The sequence below is a fragment of the Sinocyclocheilus grahami genome, unplaced genomic scaffold (assembly GCF_001515645.1).
Source record: "Sinocyclocheilus grahami isolate Dianchi unplaced genomic scaffold, SAMN03320097.WGS_v1.1 scaffold826.1, whole genome shotgun sequence".
Taxonomy (NCBI): Eukaryota; Metazoa; Chordata; class Actinopteri; order Cypriniformes; family Cyprinidae; genus Sinocyclocheilus; species Sinocyclocheilus grahami.
The window spans coordinates 660449-678136 of NW_015506005.1; the positions used below are offsets into that span (position 1 = coordinate 660449).

Below are 17688 nucleotides of genomic sequence, written 5' to 3' on the forward strand. Positions count from 1 at the left end.
CTATAGAAGAGCTTTACTACCACTGAATGCCACTGTGGGAACCAGGCACTTCTCTCTGTACTCCTCCTCTAGCAACACCAGAACATTTTGGATGCTGTTAGATCCGAAATGATTGAATTGGTCTCCTGAGACCAGAGTATGGATTCCCAGAAGTCTATATTTTGTAAATATGGTCCTTGGAAAAAGCTAAATGAGTTTGTGCTTTGGCTACAGTCGGTAGTTCTGGTGTGGATAAACAACCATGCATGTCACTTCTGCAGGCTGCGTCATACTCTGTGAGATGAAGTGTCACTCTTTTCACAGCTTTTGCCGGCTCTGAGACTCTTTCACAGTGTTTCTCTTGCTCTAGCAAGAACTCACTCATTACTAAATGAAAGCTTAAAGTGAAGACCTGATTATTTCAGGGGCCTTTTCACAAGTCCATTGTTTTTGAATTTCTGTGTTACTTTGGCTATATTTTCACACTTAAAGGGGTCATATGATGATTTTTTTTAAAGATCATTATTTTGTGTATTTGGTGTAACAGAATATGTTGACATGCTTTAATGTTCAAAAAACACATTCTTTTTCAAATACTGTACATTATTGTAGGTCCTCTATGCCCCGCCTCTCTTTCTTTGTGTGCACATTTGGGCGGCATTATGCAAATATTTCCACATAGTGAGGTAGATATGTGGGGGCGTGTTAGAACGAGCCATTTTAAGGGGCCGTGGCAGAGGCTTAACTTTTATAAAGAATATCTCTTTGGTTTTGAGACTTTAGTCTTTGCAACTTCAGGGAGCTTATCTATGCACAAACAGCTTGTAACACTCCAAAGAGAAAGGAAAACTTGAAATCGCATCATATGACCCCTTTAAACCAATAATTTGGTATTCCTCTTGTACCATTGTCCTCTTTTATGCTAAGAAATAAATCTCCTGACAGTTCTCTCTCAAGTGGTTTCATTGTTGTCAGCATTACGTCGGAGTATGATTCAGTGGGCCATATAACACTTAATTATCAAGAAATTACATGCCTTTAACAGTTTTGGTTCAACATACTTACCTGTTGATCAATACTTGCCTTAACCTTACACCAGAATTATTATTTTTTATTTAGTAACTTTCAGGAGGGTGTACTCATTTTTGCAACGCAACATTTTATCACTTTGATAAGAATTTTATTTTCTTGAATAATTTTTACATTCTTCTTTGGTAACTGATCAAGCAGACTTGCTGGAATATTATATCTCTAAAAAAAACATAACATGTCTTCTAAGCAAAGAGTAATTGCTGAATTTAAGTTTCAGAGGGGGTGTACTCATGTATGCTGTGCACTGTAAATAAATTATGCTTTTGGGCACAATAAGCAAGCTAACATGCAGTACAATCTATATCTTAAATTCTGTTTAAATATATATATCACTTATATATATTATATATATATCGATACATTTTAGCGTGTCCTCAATAAGCGCCTTTTTTGAAGAGTGCGCATGTGCATAAATGAACCCCGGAGTATGACGTAAGAGGAACACCGCGATGAATCAAACATCAAATAAAGCAAAATGACCGGGAACAAAACATAGTAAATTAGTCATCAGGTGCCATGTTCAATACAGCAGCATCTCAGAAATCTCGAATCAATTAATTACCACATGCGTGTGACGTCCTTAACAACGGCCCTAAATTGTTGAACTAATGTGGTTCAAACGACGGAGATGCGACCGTGTTCGGGAAACAGTCGTGACTGGCTAGTTAGTTTCCACAACAATGCATCGTACTATGGTGGTTAATCAGTGAATTACGTCGTTGTATGGGAAACGCACCCCTGGTCTATTATTATTATTAGTAGTAGTAGTAGTAGCTTGTGACTTATAATTTTTAAATACTATTATTATTATTATTATATTTTTATAACAATTTTGTTTAATGCATCACAATCATAATTATTCATCATTATTATTATTATACAATTTTTATGTTGAATTCCTCTATTTATTATTGCTTTTCCATAGAGACATTTCCAATTTAAAAGTATTTATTTGTTTACATTTTTTTCTGTAGTACTTTGATTTTAATTCTGTTCTTTATTCTGCTCATTCTGCATTTGACTTTGTCAGTTTTGGTCTTGTGCTCCAAACAGAGACCATTTTTCAAGAAATGAAACGCATGAACAAAGCCTTTGCATAATATATGAGATTCGTACATAGAAATGAATCTTGTAAAACAACAAAAAACTACCATGCAGAGCATATCCTGGAGGTGATATTCATGTATTCAACTGTATTCAGTAGTTTCAGACAGTAATGCAATTAACATTGACTCTTTATTCTGAAAAAGTAACCTTGAACATCTGTCTGTCTGTCTGTGTGTTTCAGCGCTGGCCCGACTACGTGGAGCGATATCTGAACACCAGCTCGGCCTCTCCAGAGCTGCGAGAGCACCTCTCCCAGAAGCCTGTGTTTCTACCCAGGTGAGGCTCAGCCAAGTACACCCATCTTTAGAGCCATGAGTCCTTTAAACTTGCCTCCTTCCCATGAAGCATCATCTCAAGACAGGAACATCCCAGGAATGCTTTCGGTAGTCTTGGGAAATGTCTCACTGTACAAGTGCTGCTTGTTTGTAATCACCTGTTTTCTTTTTGTTTTTATTTCTACCCAAACACACAAGCTGTCTGCCTGCTTGCATTCGCACTTTATTTAGAATTTATTTAATGAAAACTCATTGTTAGGCTGCTTATCTCTGCTCAGATGTGGCCACAGTACAGTCATATTGGTTCTTTTACGATTATTTATGAATTGTAAGTATGGTGTGTTTGAGGGGAATGTGTGCAGAGGTGTTATCTCAAATTATGTGCACCATTTTTTTTTTATTTTAGGGCAAAATCGAGGATAAGCCTTTAAAAAACATTTAATGAGGTGGAAAGTCCATTTCAATTTTAATATTTGTTTTTCATCTGCGAATATGGAAGATGTTTTTATATGCCTGCTCTTAAGAGGGTTCGGTTGAGTCACCATGTTCTTTGGAAGGGCAACTTTCTAAAGAGGCTGAAGACTGTGTAGTTAGATAAGATGAGCCCGTTTTTGAAAAAAGCAGTGCTTTGTTCAGATCTGTACTTTCTTTTGAATAGATTTTCATAATCTTTTTAACGTTACCCACTTTTGGGTTTCAGAAACTTTCTTTGCTCTCTCACATAAAGTGTGCTGTGGTCTGTTTGTGTAATTCAATTCACAGATATATTTCTGTATGTGACTTGATTTCATGATTTTGTATAAATGTTCTTATAGTCTGTAAGATTTGAGTGAGCAGACCTTGTATGCTGAGATCTCAGAGATGATGATGTGTCCTCCCGTTGCTGATTCTCTCCTGAGTTCGATTGGGGTTGTCAGTTTACAAAGTGGTGCTATGACTCGAACTTAAACTCACCATGGTCTGACACTAAGACAGCTGTATTTCAGAGAGGGGCTTGTCAATAAAACTCTGGTCTGAATTTTATCCTCAAATGTGCGTGTATTTCTTTCCAACAGATGTTTGAGCTCTAGCATGGGAGGATGATTGATTTGCTTGTTCTTTCAGTTTTTTTTTAATGCATGTTTTTTTTGTGCAGTGCTAGAGAGATGCTCTTGATGTCTTCATGTTCATCCACAAACTGACAGTCGCATTTTAATTTTTTTTTGATTGATTTGTTTCTGTTTATGTGCATTGTGAGGTTGAGTAGCTGATGTTTGCACCAGTTTTTGCTAGGAAAATGAATGGAACTAACACTTCTAGTGCATGGTAATGCAGTGCAAAATGTCAACCCATATCCTGGCCATTTAACCTTATTTTTCCTCCCTACTGGTTTCCTTCTTTTTTTTCTTTCTTTTTTTGTGATGATTGGCTAGTTTCTTTTAAGTGAAGTCCTGAATTCAAAATAACAGTCATGGTTTCTATGCCCATTCACATCTGTAACCTTTGGTAAGTACACTTCTAATTTTAGTCTTTAATCGAAGCAGGGAAATTAACTTGTTTTTGTTTGTTTTTTCACCCAGCATTTTGATTTGGCACTTGATCAATATGGTTTTGCCATGGATATGAGTTTTCAGTGGAGATGATCATTTCTGTTGATAATTTACCATATCTGTTGAGACCCAGGTGCACTGTAGACAGTTGCATTGGTGCATACTTTTTCTTTTTGATTAGGATGTTCCTCTCCTAGGCTGTCAGATGCTGAGCCTTAGCATGTTTGATAGCATTTGTACTAAATTTAAGAAAGATTTAAGTTTCTCGAAAATTAAACAATGTGCCATTTTCTTTTTAAGGAACCTAAGGCGAATCCGGAAGTGCCAGAGAGGTCAGGAGATGCAGATGAGAGAGGCCAAAGAAACAGCCAAGAAATCCTCAGAGGGCGGCGAGGACTCAAAAATGGAGTGCATGTTTAAGCTCAATTCCTACAAGATGGTGTATGTCTTCAAGTCAGAGGACTACATGTACCGACGCACTGCACAGCTGAGAGCACATCAGGTATATTGTTGATAGATCAATGGTTCTCAAACTTGACTCAAGCGGTCCCCATTGTTTGACACAATATTTGAAGGCCCCACCATGTTGACTAAGAAATTTCCTCTATTCCGTAATTATGATGGTTTAAATTTAAATGATTATTTTTATGCACAGAAACTTGGGAGTGTTGATATATTAAAGATATATCTTTCAGCATTTATTCATATTCAAGTCATTTTTGTATGACCTGTATGTTCCACAGAAGAAAGTACGTTATTTTGAAGAATATTGATAATAAAAACATAATTGGTTCCACTTGGCTTTCCTTATGTGGACAAAAAATACAAAATGGAAACTCAGACTCTTTTATTACCAGTATTTTTCAGAACATATTTTATGTCCACAGAAGAAAGTAAGATATTTTGAAGAATATTGGTAACAAAACAGTTTTGGTTCCCATTGACTTTCTTTCTTTGTTCTATCAATATACCTAAACTCACTAGTTCAAACTTATGCGCCCTCCAGAAGCTTGCGTTCTGCAAGTGAACGGCGCCTTGTGGTGCCATCCCAAAGAGGCTCAAAATCACTCTCACGGACCTTTTCCTGGACTGTGCCCAGCTGGTGGAATGACCAGATCTCAATTCGAACAGCTGAGTCTTTAGCCATTTTCAAAAAACGTCTAAAGACACCTCTTTTTCACCAGCACCTGACCAACTAATACTAGCACTTACCTATTCTATTCCATTCCATTCTATTATTATAAAAAAAAAAAAAAAAACCTAGCTACGTGTACTATGCTAGACTAACCGAGACTTGTCATGGCACTTGTATGCTGTTGTTGTTCTCTCGTTGGTCTGATTGCTTCTATTGTTCTCATTTGTAAGTCGCTTTGTATAAAATTGTCTGCTAAATGATTAAATGTTAAATGTTGTATGGACAAAAAATGGGAACTGGAAATGTTTGGTTACCACTATTCTTCAAAATATATTTTATGTTCTACAGAAGAAAGTAAGTCATACAGGTTTAGAATAACATGAGGGGAAATTGACAGAATTTTCATTTTTGCCAAATTATACTCTATTAATTTTGTGATCCAGAACATTCAGGATTCTAATACTGTATGTTCTTCATTTACAACAATAGTTTGCGATGGGAAAATTCTCTTTTTTGTTGTTTGTTTTTACATTTTCAGGGTTTCATTTTAGGTCATGATTTTCACATTTATTAGCATTTTAATTAAGATTGTTTACATAAAAAAAGCATGTTTTGAGATCATCAAGAGGCTTCATGATTGATTGATTTCTTGCTTATTTTCAGTCTCACCAGCGAGTAAGCACTCGTCTGCATCAGCGCTTTCAAGCGTGGCTAGACAGGTGGCAGAAAGACCACGTGACCAGCGACATGGCAGCCACCACTTACGAGTGGCTGATGGGAGAGGCCCAGGAGGGGCTACTGCCTTGCAGAACCGTCTGTGAGCCCAAGATCATCCACTTCCAGAACATCAACAAATACAAAGTCACCTACAGCACTACATTGTAAAGCTCAAGTTTTCAAGAGAAGGGAGGGCTTTTCCCTCCATTTTATGTTTTTACGATGACTGAAGTAGCACTGAAATTAAAATCCGACCGCCATTGTTCTTTGAAGATTGCTCACTTTCTTTTTTTTATTTCTACCTTTTAAAATTTTTAGATTGGAGTCTTTTTTCCCCCTTGACTTTATACCCAGTTGGTTAGTGTCCTTCAATCATGATGGCAAGAAGACACTTCTTGCAAATGCTGCAGCTCTAGTCAGACTTTCATTCAATTTTTCAAGACGATAAGAATCAGTTTTGTCTTTTTGAGAGGCTTTTTGTGAAAAGGATGGTTTACAAATACAGGTCAAGTTCATGCCCATTTGTATTGTTTTTATTTTTCATCTCTTCAAGGTGAATATTAGTTTATTATCAATATGTCTTTTGTGGTTCACTTTAACCACATACATGTTTAAAGAAATGACAGAAAATCCCAAATCAGTTTTTTAAAAAGCCTCCATGTTAGGGGCTACGCAGCTAAACCAAGACTGATGATGTGTATTCGCAATATACATGAAATGTAATCAAGGTCTCTTTTCACAGGTTAACTACAGCACCATTAATGAAGGTATTACTGTTAATTAATAGACATCGTCCCGCGGAAGAACATTCCAACCGGAGCTACTTCTCTAAGTTTATGTCTATGGCGATTCACGCAGGTATGTGTTACTCCGCAGCGGTGACGACCCGACCAGGCTACAATAGTCCACATATAAGTACTTATTATAAGTGCACCGTAGTGATTCGGAATAAGACAAAAACGCGGTTTGAAAGATGAATTCATGATGTACTCGCTCATTATATACATTTTGCAAATTTTGAACACAGAAAAAGTTGCATAGTGCTGCTTCAATGCATCGTGTTGCCTTCTTAAGTAAGCATCAGTAAATGTTTTCACCTTTTATAATAGTTGCGTTTGAGTCTCTCAGTGTGAAAAGATGGATTTCAAAATCATACAGTCTCTGCTGAAATGAGGCCAAATATGCAGAAGATGCTGGAAAACCAAAGCATTTGTTGGATCTGGGGGATGTCTCTGAAGAACAGTGGGCAGTTGAACTACTCTGGACAAACTACAGACTCATGAACAACTATCACAAAATATAAAAACAGTTCTGGATCATCCAGGTAACAAAACACAGTATTAAGATTTAAGGGTTTGTAAACTTATGAACGGTCATTTTTATAAATTCACTATGATTTGTCTTTCAGTAAAATATTCTGGTTAAAGACATTAAAATAATGTTCAGTCATATCATTAACAATTAACAGCCTTTATTATTTCATCCAAGGCCAAGGACTGAAAAAAAGTTAATTAAGATCATTAGATATGGCTGCAGTAAACCATTACAAGTGTTCTAAGAATGTTTGTGAGATAACCATGAATATAACTAACACCAGGCCTGCTCAGTTCCTCGACTGTCCGGCCCACCTTAATCATTATGAGCCAGGTTTTGACTAACACTGTACATATAACATTAATAAAAACATTATAAAAATGTATCTAATGATTCAATTGAGTATACATAAATGGTGATGAAGTCAGAACAGAAGGAAGTATCAGCTAACACACTACAGTGCAAGTTAATAATGAACAAAATGTTATTCCTCCAAAGCTGCAAGTGCCGGAATATCTCATCCAGTATCCATCCCGTTCACCTCAGTGCTCATTCCCGTACATAAGTCCGTGTGCACACCACATCATCGGCCCCAAAGGTCTGAGCAACGGAAATAAATAAAGAGAGAATGCCATTAACTCATTTATTCTTTCAATGTTATTCACAGTTCATTTTGTTCACTATGATTCATTTGCAGTCACAGATCGATTATATGTGACACTCCTAAAATGAAAGTATTTTGCTCTGACATAAACATTTTGTTTGTAGCTTCTTGGAAATGTTTATCACTGAAGTGCTTTGACTGATGTATTGATCAGATTGAGAGGAAGTGCCTCTGACATCTCAACGCTGAGTTTGCAAATCACATCAAAACAGAACTAGAGCAGCTGACAACACCATAGACCATCTGCGCTCCAGAGCAGGACCACTTCACACACTCTTTTAAAAATTGGTATTAGGGCAGGCCATCTGCTGTGTGCGCCGGTGCCGTGGGACACATTAGAGAGAGGAGCGTCAGGCCCTTACACACCACCAGCATTCCTACATGTAACATGATCAATTAGACCCATTTGCAAAGTATTTTCTGGGTCACTGACAGTAACTTTGTTCCATGATGCCAGCTTTATGGTAATGTGGTCATTTTTACAAAAAGCAACACACATTAATCATTAGAATAAAAAAAGAGGGTAAAAATTATGTAATGTTTACAAAAACCATTTATAATGAAGACTGCTGTAAAGCATAAGACAAATGGTTTCAAGTGGTTCATAAGAAAACATTAATTTAGATAAATAAAAGGACAAAAAGCAGTCGGCATTATATTCATATGCAACGAGGCATTTAAAAAAAAAAAAGAGCTGCAGTTGGTCATGATTATTCAGCTCATGACAAAACAGCTGGTCCTGAATGGAAAGACATGCATCAGAAGTCTTTCCTCCTCATGAGCCTGGAGGAGTTTTGATGTGAGCCAGCTGCATTACCAGTTCACTGTGATGCATCACATTTTCTGCTGTGCCTAAGACACAGATGTGACTTCTACATGTCTTGTCCTACAGTTCATGCTGTGATGCCACCAACTGTGACAATGTCCATGAACTCATTAATGTGGACCAGAAATACGACTGAATGCAAGTTGTGCTGTGTTAGTAGTTCAGCATATTTTCCTGTTGAGCTCATTTATTTAGCAATAACTTTCCATGAATAGAGTACATAGGGTATGAAATGGCCTCTTAAATAGCTTTTTCAACAAATGTTATATGAATGTCAACATAAAACAGAACCCAACATAAAAGAATAAACAAATAAATAATCAAAAACATAAAATGATGGAAAAATGTGTAAAAGAGCTGCAAATTTGGCCTATATCAGGCTGTCAATCGGTAGCGGCTGCTGCTAATTTGGAATCAAATGTTGGTTTGTTGTTACTGATATAGATATATTTCCCAAAAAAGGAAGATACGTTTTTTTGGGGGGGTCAAAACTTGAGTAACAAGGTTGAATGTTTGATCATGATGGAAGGCCCCACTACTTAAAATTACATAAAAACTACGAAAAATGAAACGGAATATTATGTAATTATTTCCTGTCAATGTGTATACAGTGTCTAAATAATGTTATTTCTTAGGTGTTAAAATTTACAATAATATAGCATTTCGGTAATGTGGGAAAGTCATGTTCTGACAGGGTTCCACACAAAATTGGTTATCAAAACTTTTTATTTTATTTTATTATAATTTTTTACTACAGTGATATAAATATCAGTTCAATAGATTATATCAAAATAATGATGTTATTTGTTGTACAAAGATGTACATACTACAACAAATAACATTGCCTCATCTTAGAGGGGTAGTTCGCCCAAAAATGAAAATTCTGTCATTAATTACTCACCCTCATGTCGTTTCAAACCCGTAAGATCTTCGTTCATCTTTGGAACACAAATTAAGATATTTTTGGTGGAATCTGAGAGCTGTCTGACCCTGCATAGACAGCAACACAACTGAAATGTTCCCAAGAAAAGATCTCCTTGCTACGTCTCTGGACTTGGGAACATTTCAGTTGTGTTGCTGTCTATGCAGGGTCAGACAGCTCTCAGATTCCACCAAAAATATCTTAATTTGTGTTCCAAAGATGAACGAAGGTCTTACGGGTTTGAAACGACATGAGGGTGAGTAATTAATGACAGAATTTCATTTTTGGGTGAACTACCCCTTTAAGACATCTTAAGTGGGACAGGCCAAAATCCAATTTTAAGGGAGTACAGGCATTTGCTTTTTTTTTTTTTTTTACTGACTTTTCATGCTAGGCCAATTGAATGCAAGATAACACTTATACTTATATCATAGCAAAAAACAGGGTGTTTGTGCTTCCAATGCTTTAAAAAAGTCTTGGGACACTGAAGTGTACTGAATTTTGCACAAGTGGTTTCTGAATACTGCAGTAAGCAAATTCAGAATTGGCCTTCGGTTTTAACTTGTGTTATATAGAGCCTCTGTAAACTTTTAAGTATGGCCTACACATCATGTTACTTATAAATAGCATTAACTTTATCAGGATGCATGTGATCCAGAAATTAGTGTCACACAAGGTTAGGTGCTACTGTAGGTTGTATTCTCTTCTTATGCTCAAGTTACCTTTACTGAATGCTCATGAACTGCTTTTTATGGCACATATTTTCAGTGACCCATGTGAAGAATGGTGAAAATCGTTTCACTGCATGGGTGTTTCACCATCACACGTCTTTCCCAAATCCGCTTTGAAGTTTACAACAGATATTTGACCGAGAGAGGAAGACATTTGATGTCCCTCAGGGGCAGCAAAGCCAGTGAATAAAGCCAGTAATAAAACCTCCTCGGTTATAAGGCCAGTTTACTGTTGTCCATCTGGCCTATAAAACGGAACAGGCCAGATGTTTACCCAATGCTGCGTTTTTGTAAAAATTCCAAGCAAAGCAATCCAAGCAATCAGTTTCTCATGGGTGTTAGTAATCACAAAGCAGACTGAAACATTCAGACATTCAGCACTAAATAGACAAGGACAGACACAGAATGAATCATTTTAGTAGTGATTTCAGGAAAGGAATGATCAAGTGATAGAAAAGCTACGCACCAGAATGAGTTCGTTCCCTCTCAGCTCTCGTGTCCAGTACGTCTTAGGGCCGTTACCGTCCACAAGAGTTTGCCTGCAGGTCATCTTGTTCTCTGTCTCCCATGTGACCAAGCTCTGTGAACATTACAGGCTAATGGCTATAATCTCACAATACAGCCTTTTGAAGATGAACATCTATATCTACATCTACTGCACACTGAAAATAGAAAATAGTTCTTTCCAGGGAAGAACATTCAGATTTTTCTCAGAGGAATTCTTCTGTCCACTGGCACTTGAATTACGTCCACTGAATGTTAAAAGCTCTTAGAACATCAATTTGAGGGAATAAATCATAAGTAATGGACTGAGGAGAGATGACCACCACAGGTGACCCTGCTATGTCATGCCGATGAGTAACAGCTATATATTTTACCCTTTCGATATACCCTCTGCACACATTTCACTGTATACATCACCTTCTCTGCTTAACTGAAATCTTTTGTACATATAATTGAATGACTAAATATACAGGTTTCATTTCATGTTTATTTAATGTTGCCAAATAACTAAATAGTCAAATGAAAAAAAATGCAAAAACAGATGTTATTTTGTGCTAGGCTTGTGGTTACTTTTATTTGCCTGTAAAAAGGTAGCAGTCATAAAGGTTAGCTTGTTAAACAGGCTTTCTAGTTCGGCCTGCCCATTGCCCTTTCAGCAGGCTCTGACGGGTTGACAGGCTCCGAATGAAAACTCAGTGCCCTCACGAAACACATCGTGCCATATCAGTGCTCATATCACTTCTGTAGTATGCACACATTATCTTACACGTTGCTGAATGTGACGAGAGCAGCCGTTTGAGCCAGAATCCCCTCAGATCCATTCAAATCCAGGAGATTAAAGGTGGAAGACATTTTTTTTTTTAAAAAGCTGGTATTCTTATTCTTGTGGGGACATTTGGTAATGCAGGGAATACCAGGTACATACATATATAGGTTCAAAAATTGGGGTTGGTAAGACGTTTAAAACATTTCTGAAAGAAGTCTCTTAAAATGCAGTAAAATGTAATTGTTGTATAAAATGTATACTATTTTAAAAAAATAATGTATTCATATGGCGCTAAAGCAGAATTTTCCGCAGCCATTACTCCAGTCTTTAGTGTCACTTATTTTTTTTTATTTATTTTTTTTAGGATTCTTTGATGAACAGAAAATTCAAATGTATAATTTATTTGAAATAGAAATCATTTGTAACATTATATATGCCTTTACTGCAGATTTAATGAATTTATTGAGACCTTTCTGAAGAAATACATGAACTCCTATTGTAGTCTCATTTCTGAAAAGATGCTGATCACAAAAACAAACAAACAAAAATAAAGAAACCCCCTAAGTTGTATTACCTTGCACTTCCGCCCATCTACCGTCTCCTCGTTGAACTCTTGTCCTATCTGGAAGTTAATTTCTGTGGTCCTCACGGTAGTGGAGGTTTTGATGTAGAACTGTTCAGCGTTCTGGCGGATCTCCACGTGGGGTTTAGAGGCTGCAGCACAGGCCACCTTCCTCAGCATAGCGTTCACCCCTGCATTACACAAAACATCTCATTATGCCACATGAGTTATGTCAAATTTGTCACTTTGCTTTTGTAAATGTTTTCAGTTTTATGTTATTGAGGCAGAATGGAGCAAATAAAGTGTCCAAATGAAAAGACTATTATATACAATAAATGATCGAATAACTCCATGAGCACTCATCGCTCTCGACTGTGCTGTGATTATCCACTTGTATATCTCACTCTAATTCCCTCAAGATGGCATGCTTACATCATTTATTTGAATCTGCTGCAATAGATACTGGGGCAAAGGGAATATCTGGCCTGCTTTCATTTGTGTGGCTTTCATGTTTTTTAATGTGACCGACATTCATTTTTCCTAGTCATAACTAGGGCAAGTCAAGCATTCATACAGCCGTGGTATGCCATTTTTCTGCATAAATAGTTATCAAGGGATCACAGAGTAGATTGTTATCAGCAGATGTTGCAAATAAGGAGCTGCAATGACAGGGTGTTGACTGGAAGGAATGCCACGGCTCTTGGTCTTGTGCAGTATCTACTTGGACAATATTAAAACTCTACAAGGGCTACTTGCACATTTTTGGCACAGGATTGTTGTGTAAAGTATCAGGGTAAGTAACTGTCTGATCGGTTTCATAAACATTCCAGTTCTCAAAAATGTCTCTCTTTATATTTGGGAGTTTTCTGGAGAATTATAGGCGTCTGTTTCACTCACCATGTCTTTTGTTTTTTTGTTTTAAATTCTGATATGATATGCTCACTACCGTTAAAAAATAATACTTTTATTCAGCAGGGATGCATTAAATTGTTTAAAAGTGACAGTAAAGACATTGCTAGAAAAGATTTATATTTGAAATAAATGCTGTTCATTTGAACTCTCATCAAAAGAATCCTGAAACGATGTATCACTTTCCACAAAAATATTCAAAAGCACAAATTTTTTTTAATAAGTAATGTTTTACCAAATCAGCATATTACAATGATTTATGAAAGATCATGTGATACTGAAGACCGGAGTAATGGCTTCTGAAAATTGAGCTTAGCCGTTACATAAATAAAGTATATTTCTAAACATATCTTCTTTGGAGACTTCTTTCAAAAATATAAAAATCTTACGCCAGACTTTTGAACAGTAATGTAAATAATAATAATCATAATCATAATCATAATAAAACGTCTTGTTCAAGACTTGATCAAATCAAAATTTCTGGGCTGCACAAAATGTTTTATTATTATTATTGGTATGAAACAATTACATTGCATTTCATTTAAAAATAAATAAATAAAATCTAATCCACTGAGTTGGTGCATGTTTGTGCCCTTGCTAAATCTCTGCACTGTCTCTGTAGCTTTGAGAATTTGAAGAAGAATCCAGACTGCTAAAGAAACAAAAGACACTGAAGACGCAGTCCAACCGCCCGAAAATAATAGTGATTTACTCTTCACACTAGTTAATCCATGAATATGCTATTGAAGAATCTACAGCAAAAGAAGAGAGGATTCTGGACTGGGCCTAAACAACAGGACAAAACAGTCTATAGTGATCACATACTACACACTTAGTGAAGGATGAAGTGAGTGGATCACTTACCGAGTGCTTTGAGGAGTTCTTCAAAATTTTCACTGCTCTTCATCTTCCAGGTTCCAGCAAAATTGGGCATCTTGGCCTGCTCCTTTTAATCACTCTGGCTTTAAAAAACTTGCCTTTTAATTCAGAAAACAGATCTTCTGCCACTATTTTGTTTTTCAGATCTAAGAAGTTGACAGTTTCCACAGCATTTCTTCTTCTCTTTCTCACCCTGTCTCTTCTACAATATCACCCCTCTCTTTCTTTCTGTCTCTGTGTTATGCCTTCTGGACCACTGCTGATAGCAAGCATCTGTGACGTACGTCAGTGGTCCCTCCCTCCCACCCAGATGGATGTAATGGCTTACAGGAGCACCCATTCTCTAACGCTTCTCATTCATCTCACACTCTTGAATTCATTGCTTTAATACTAATCCGAGCTGTCACATTCATTCTCATATAAAGCTCCTGGAGACTTTAAGTAGTCAGTTCATGCTCTTCTATGGTCTTTTTTATCGCTTTGCCAGTTCTTCGACTTTCGGATTAAAGTAAATATAAATTATAGGTTCCATTTTCCACTAGTGCATGCGCTTTTTAAAAACTATTCAGCAGTGTATAAACACTGCAACACTCAATATCGATTATTTTTATAAATATATCTGGGTGATGAAATTTGGAGTGCGCTGTAAAGAATGATTTTCAAACATTATTGGCGTACATTTGAAAAGAAAATACTATTTCTACTTTGAAATTGTCTTTAATTCAGGGCTGCTTGTCATTTCTTTGTAATTACTTGTGACATTTACAACTAATTTCCGAGTCAAAACTGTTTCCAAGAAAATCCTTCACCATTTTTTAGTCTATTTGCACTCCAGATGTAAATAACATCCATTTGAGTCAGTTTTCTTCTCTTTAAAACAACCTACAACACATTTCCCATGAAGACCCATTCATCCTGGATCCTGCCTCCCAAGAGGAGAAGGACAGGAGCCCCAGGAGAGAAAGAGGGGCCCCAGGCTAAACTCCTCCCTCCCCTACTAGGCAGTCTGATTTGTTCCTGTCCCGATGTTGGTTCATTTATCTCTTTGACAAAGTGCCTTTGAGACAGCAGTTGATAATTAATGTAGAGAGAGGGCAGAGAGCACTTTGTCATTTCTCTAGGAAGTATCCAGGAGAAGAAACGGACCCATCCACTCGCTCGCACACCCTCATCGGCCACTGTTTGTCCCATCAATCAATTGATTTGGTATGGGCCTTTAGATGTTGCTGTGTGTGAATATCTTTTCTCTCCTTTGTTTTTATAAGGCCCTGTTGAATGTGCCAATGTGTGGTCCATGAAATAGACTGTGCTATGCCAAGACCATGATGTGGAGGGCTATTGTTCCTCAGGAACATGCAGAAAGGTTGCATTAACATACTGTATTGTATTGTGTATAGTTAATGCATTAACAATGGACTAGAAAATAGATTGTTGCATTTAAGCAGTTTTAGGTAACATTTTATACAGATTTCTTGTTACCTGTTACATGTACTTACTATAATAACCATAAATGATCCATAATTACAAGTAGGTAACCATAAACCACACCTTAATCCTAACCCTATATAGTAAGTACATATTGTTAATTAAAACCAAGTGTAACCCAGTTTTTTTTTTGTATGGGTAACATTTTACAGTTTGTTAACATTGTGGTAGTGCACTAACTAACATGAATTAACAATGAGAAATACATCTTACAGTACTTATTAACCTTTGTTAATTTTAGTTAATAAAAAATTTCCATATCAGTTCACAATATGACTTATGTTAACAAATACAACTTTCGATCTGCAAAATGTATTACTAATTGTTGAGATTAAGATTAATACGTGCTGTAGAAGTATTGTTCATTGTTAGTTCAGTTCAAATGAAACCTTATTGTAATGTATTACCAACATATGCATCTTTCTATTTGTCTTTCTATGAACACTCAGGGCTCGCACTATTACAGTTTTTCTGAATTGCTAAAACACATTTCTTGAAACCATCACTCATTTGCTCAAAACCTTAAACACAGATCCAAACCTTCAAACTAAATTCACAGAACCCCCGACTCTTCTGGCAAAATCAAACAATCGCTTCAAAACCATTTCACCTGTACTCAAAACCAATCAAAACTTTCAAATCATACACACATTAGTCAATAATATACACACTACAGATCATTCATTAGACACTACATCAAAAAATGGAGAACACAGTATCCAGTGCATGTAATTACAAAAAATACATACATACATACATACATACGAATCAGAGGATTTCATCTGGTCACAGGCAGGCAACAGGGAAAAAAAAAACTCTGGTATGGCGGATCCAACCTTGACAAGGCAGCACGTTTATGTCACCACAGACCAGTTCTTCCACCCTAACATGGTAGTCTTGCAATTCTACTCAAGATTCTCGTCCACTCTTCTTTTGCTGTTCTTTTGAACTTTCCAACTGATTATGTTGGCCGGAGAATCTGCTCAATTTAGGTTGAACTCTTTGTCCTGCCTCTGTCATTCCATGCACAAGAACATGGTTTATCACAGTTGCTCTGATTTCATCTGAAATGACTGTTCTTGGTCTTGCTCTTCCTCGTCCTCCTCTTCCTCCACCTCGTATACACACTCTTCCGTATCTCTCAGATTGATGGATGCACCCATGCCATTTGTGCAGTTTGAATATTTTGTACATTCACAAATTTAGAAAAAAGTGTGAACAGTTTTGAATTATTGTGTGTAAACAATGACAACCGTGTTGCAGTTGTGCTTAACTTTTGCTTTCTTGTGTTTAGGGTTTTGCATCACAAGTTTATCACAGTGCAAACTGCGTTTTAGTGAGTGAGAATGTGTTTAGAGTTTTGCAAAAAAGAGTGCATGAGATCTGCAAATAGTGTCTAAACTGCTTGAACTTGTTTAAGGTTTCGCAGAAAGGGTGATTTATTTGACAAACTGGTTTAGGCTATTGAGAATTTGATTCAGAGTTTGGGATGTAGTGTCTTAGCAAATGTGAAGAACTGTAAAAAGAGAGGTTCTTCGTAAAGAATTGTTCACTGCAAGACTCTTTAGGGAACCAGAAAAGATTCTTCTATGACATTGCTGAGAATGCCATAGAACCTTTACTTTTAAGAGCGCAGATGGACCTGGTTTGAGGTCATACTAGATTAAATCACAAATCACCAATCGACATACACTAATGGAGAGCATCCATCAAAGTCCAGCTCTGCAAAAAGACACAGCCCACTGTGACAACACCCTGTCCACTGATATCACAGATATAGAGACCCCCGGACTCGTTAGGGCATCTAGTATGCTCAGTCATTTTTCATGCAGAAATGTACCTAATGGAAGTCATTCCCAGTGGGACAGCATGCGTCAATGCCCTGGGCGTCTGACTATGAAGAGCTGTGCTTCAAACTCCAGTCCATCTGATCTTTGCTTGATCATTTATTTACGTTGACCTCAAACTAATCAGGGATTGAGTCATCAGACCTCAGCTCGCAAGCTTCCCATCTGCTTATCACTGAGCGTTTCTCTCAGGCGCATTCTTTAATTAGGATTAAGAAAATGCCACAAGGTTTCATATGTTAGCATTATACACTATTATACACGTCTTCATACTGTATAGAGCATATCTTTTTTTAACAACTAACAACTACTTCATTCAAAAGAAGTACCTCCCTCAGAGAATATGCCATTTTGAATGCAGCCCCTTTTGTTAATTTAAAATCAAAAGTTGTATCTGGTAACATTAGTTGTTGCACTGTTAACTAACTTGAACAAACAATGAAGA

The 17688-nt window shown here is 36.8% G+C and overlaps 2 protein-coding genes across 3 annotated transcripts in view; one reads left to right on the forward strand and one right to left on the reverse strand.

The window, feature by feature from the left end:
• The window catches only part of sin3ab (SIN3 transcription regulator family member Ab), a 39562-nt gene extending 32941 nt beyond the window's left edge, over positions 1-6621 (forward strand). For both annotated transcript variants that reach the window (XM_016247153.1, XM_016247152.1), the window contains exons 19-21: positions 2360-2454; positions 4283-4484; positions 5781-6621. In XM_016247153.1, coding sequence (XP_016102639.1) covers positions 2360-2454; positions 4283-4484; positions 5781-6002 — 519 coding nt within the window. In that variant the 3' untranslated portion in view covers positions 6003-6621. The remainder of the gene's footprint in view (positions 1-2359; positions 2455-4282; positions 4485-5780) is intronic.
• A 701-nt stretch (positions 6622-7322) lies between these two features.
• Positions 7323-14128, reverse strand: LOC107562524 (cellular retinoic acid-binding protein 1-like). Its single transcript, XM_016247154.1, has 4 exons — positions 13897-14128; positions 12136-12314; positions 10758-10871; positions 7323-7748 (listed from the first exon to the last, which is right to left on the reverse strand). Exons 1-4 carry the CDS (start codon positions 13964-13966, stop codon positions 7698-7700), a joined length of 414 nt encoding a protein of 137 aa, XP_016102640.1. The 5' UTR covers positions 13967-14128; the 3' UTR covers positions 7323-7697.
• Positions 14129-17688: the final 3560 nt, after the last annotated feature.

Coding starts and splice junctions, on each gene's coding strand:
- LOC107562524 (XM_016247154.1), bottom strand. CDS start 13,966: ATGCCCAATTTTGCTGGAACCTGGAAGATGAAGAGCAGTGAAAATTTT. Junction 12,315..13,896: donor AGAACTCCTCAAAGCACTCG/GTAAGTGATCCA, acceptor TGTGTAATGCAG/GGGTGAACGCTATGCTGAGG. Junction 7,749..10,757: donor GAGGGAACGAACTCATTCTG/GTGCGTAGCTTT, acceptor TCCGTTGCTCAG/ACCTTTGGGGCCGATGATGT.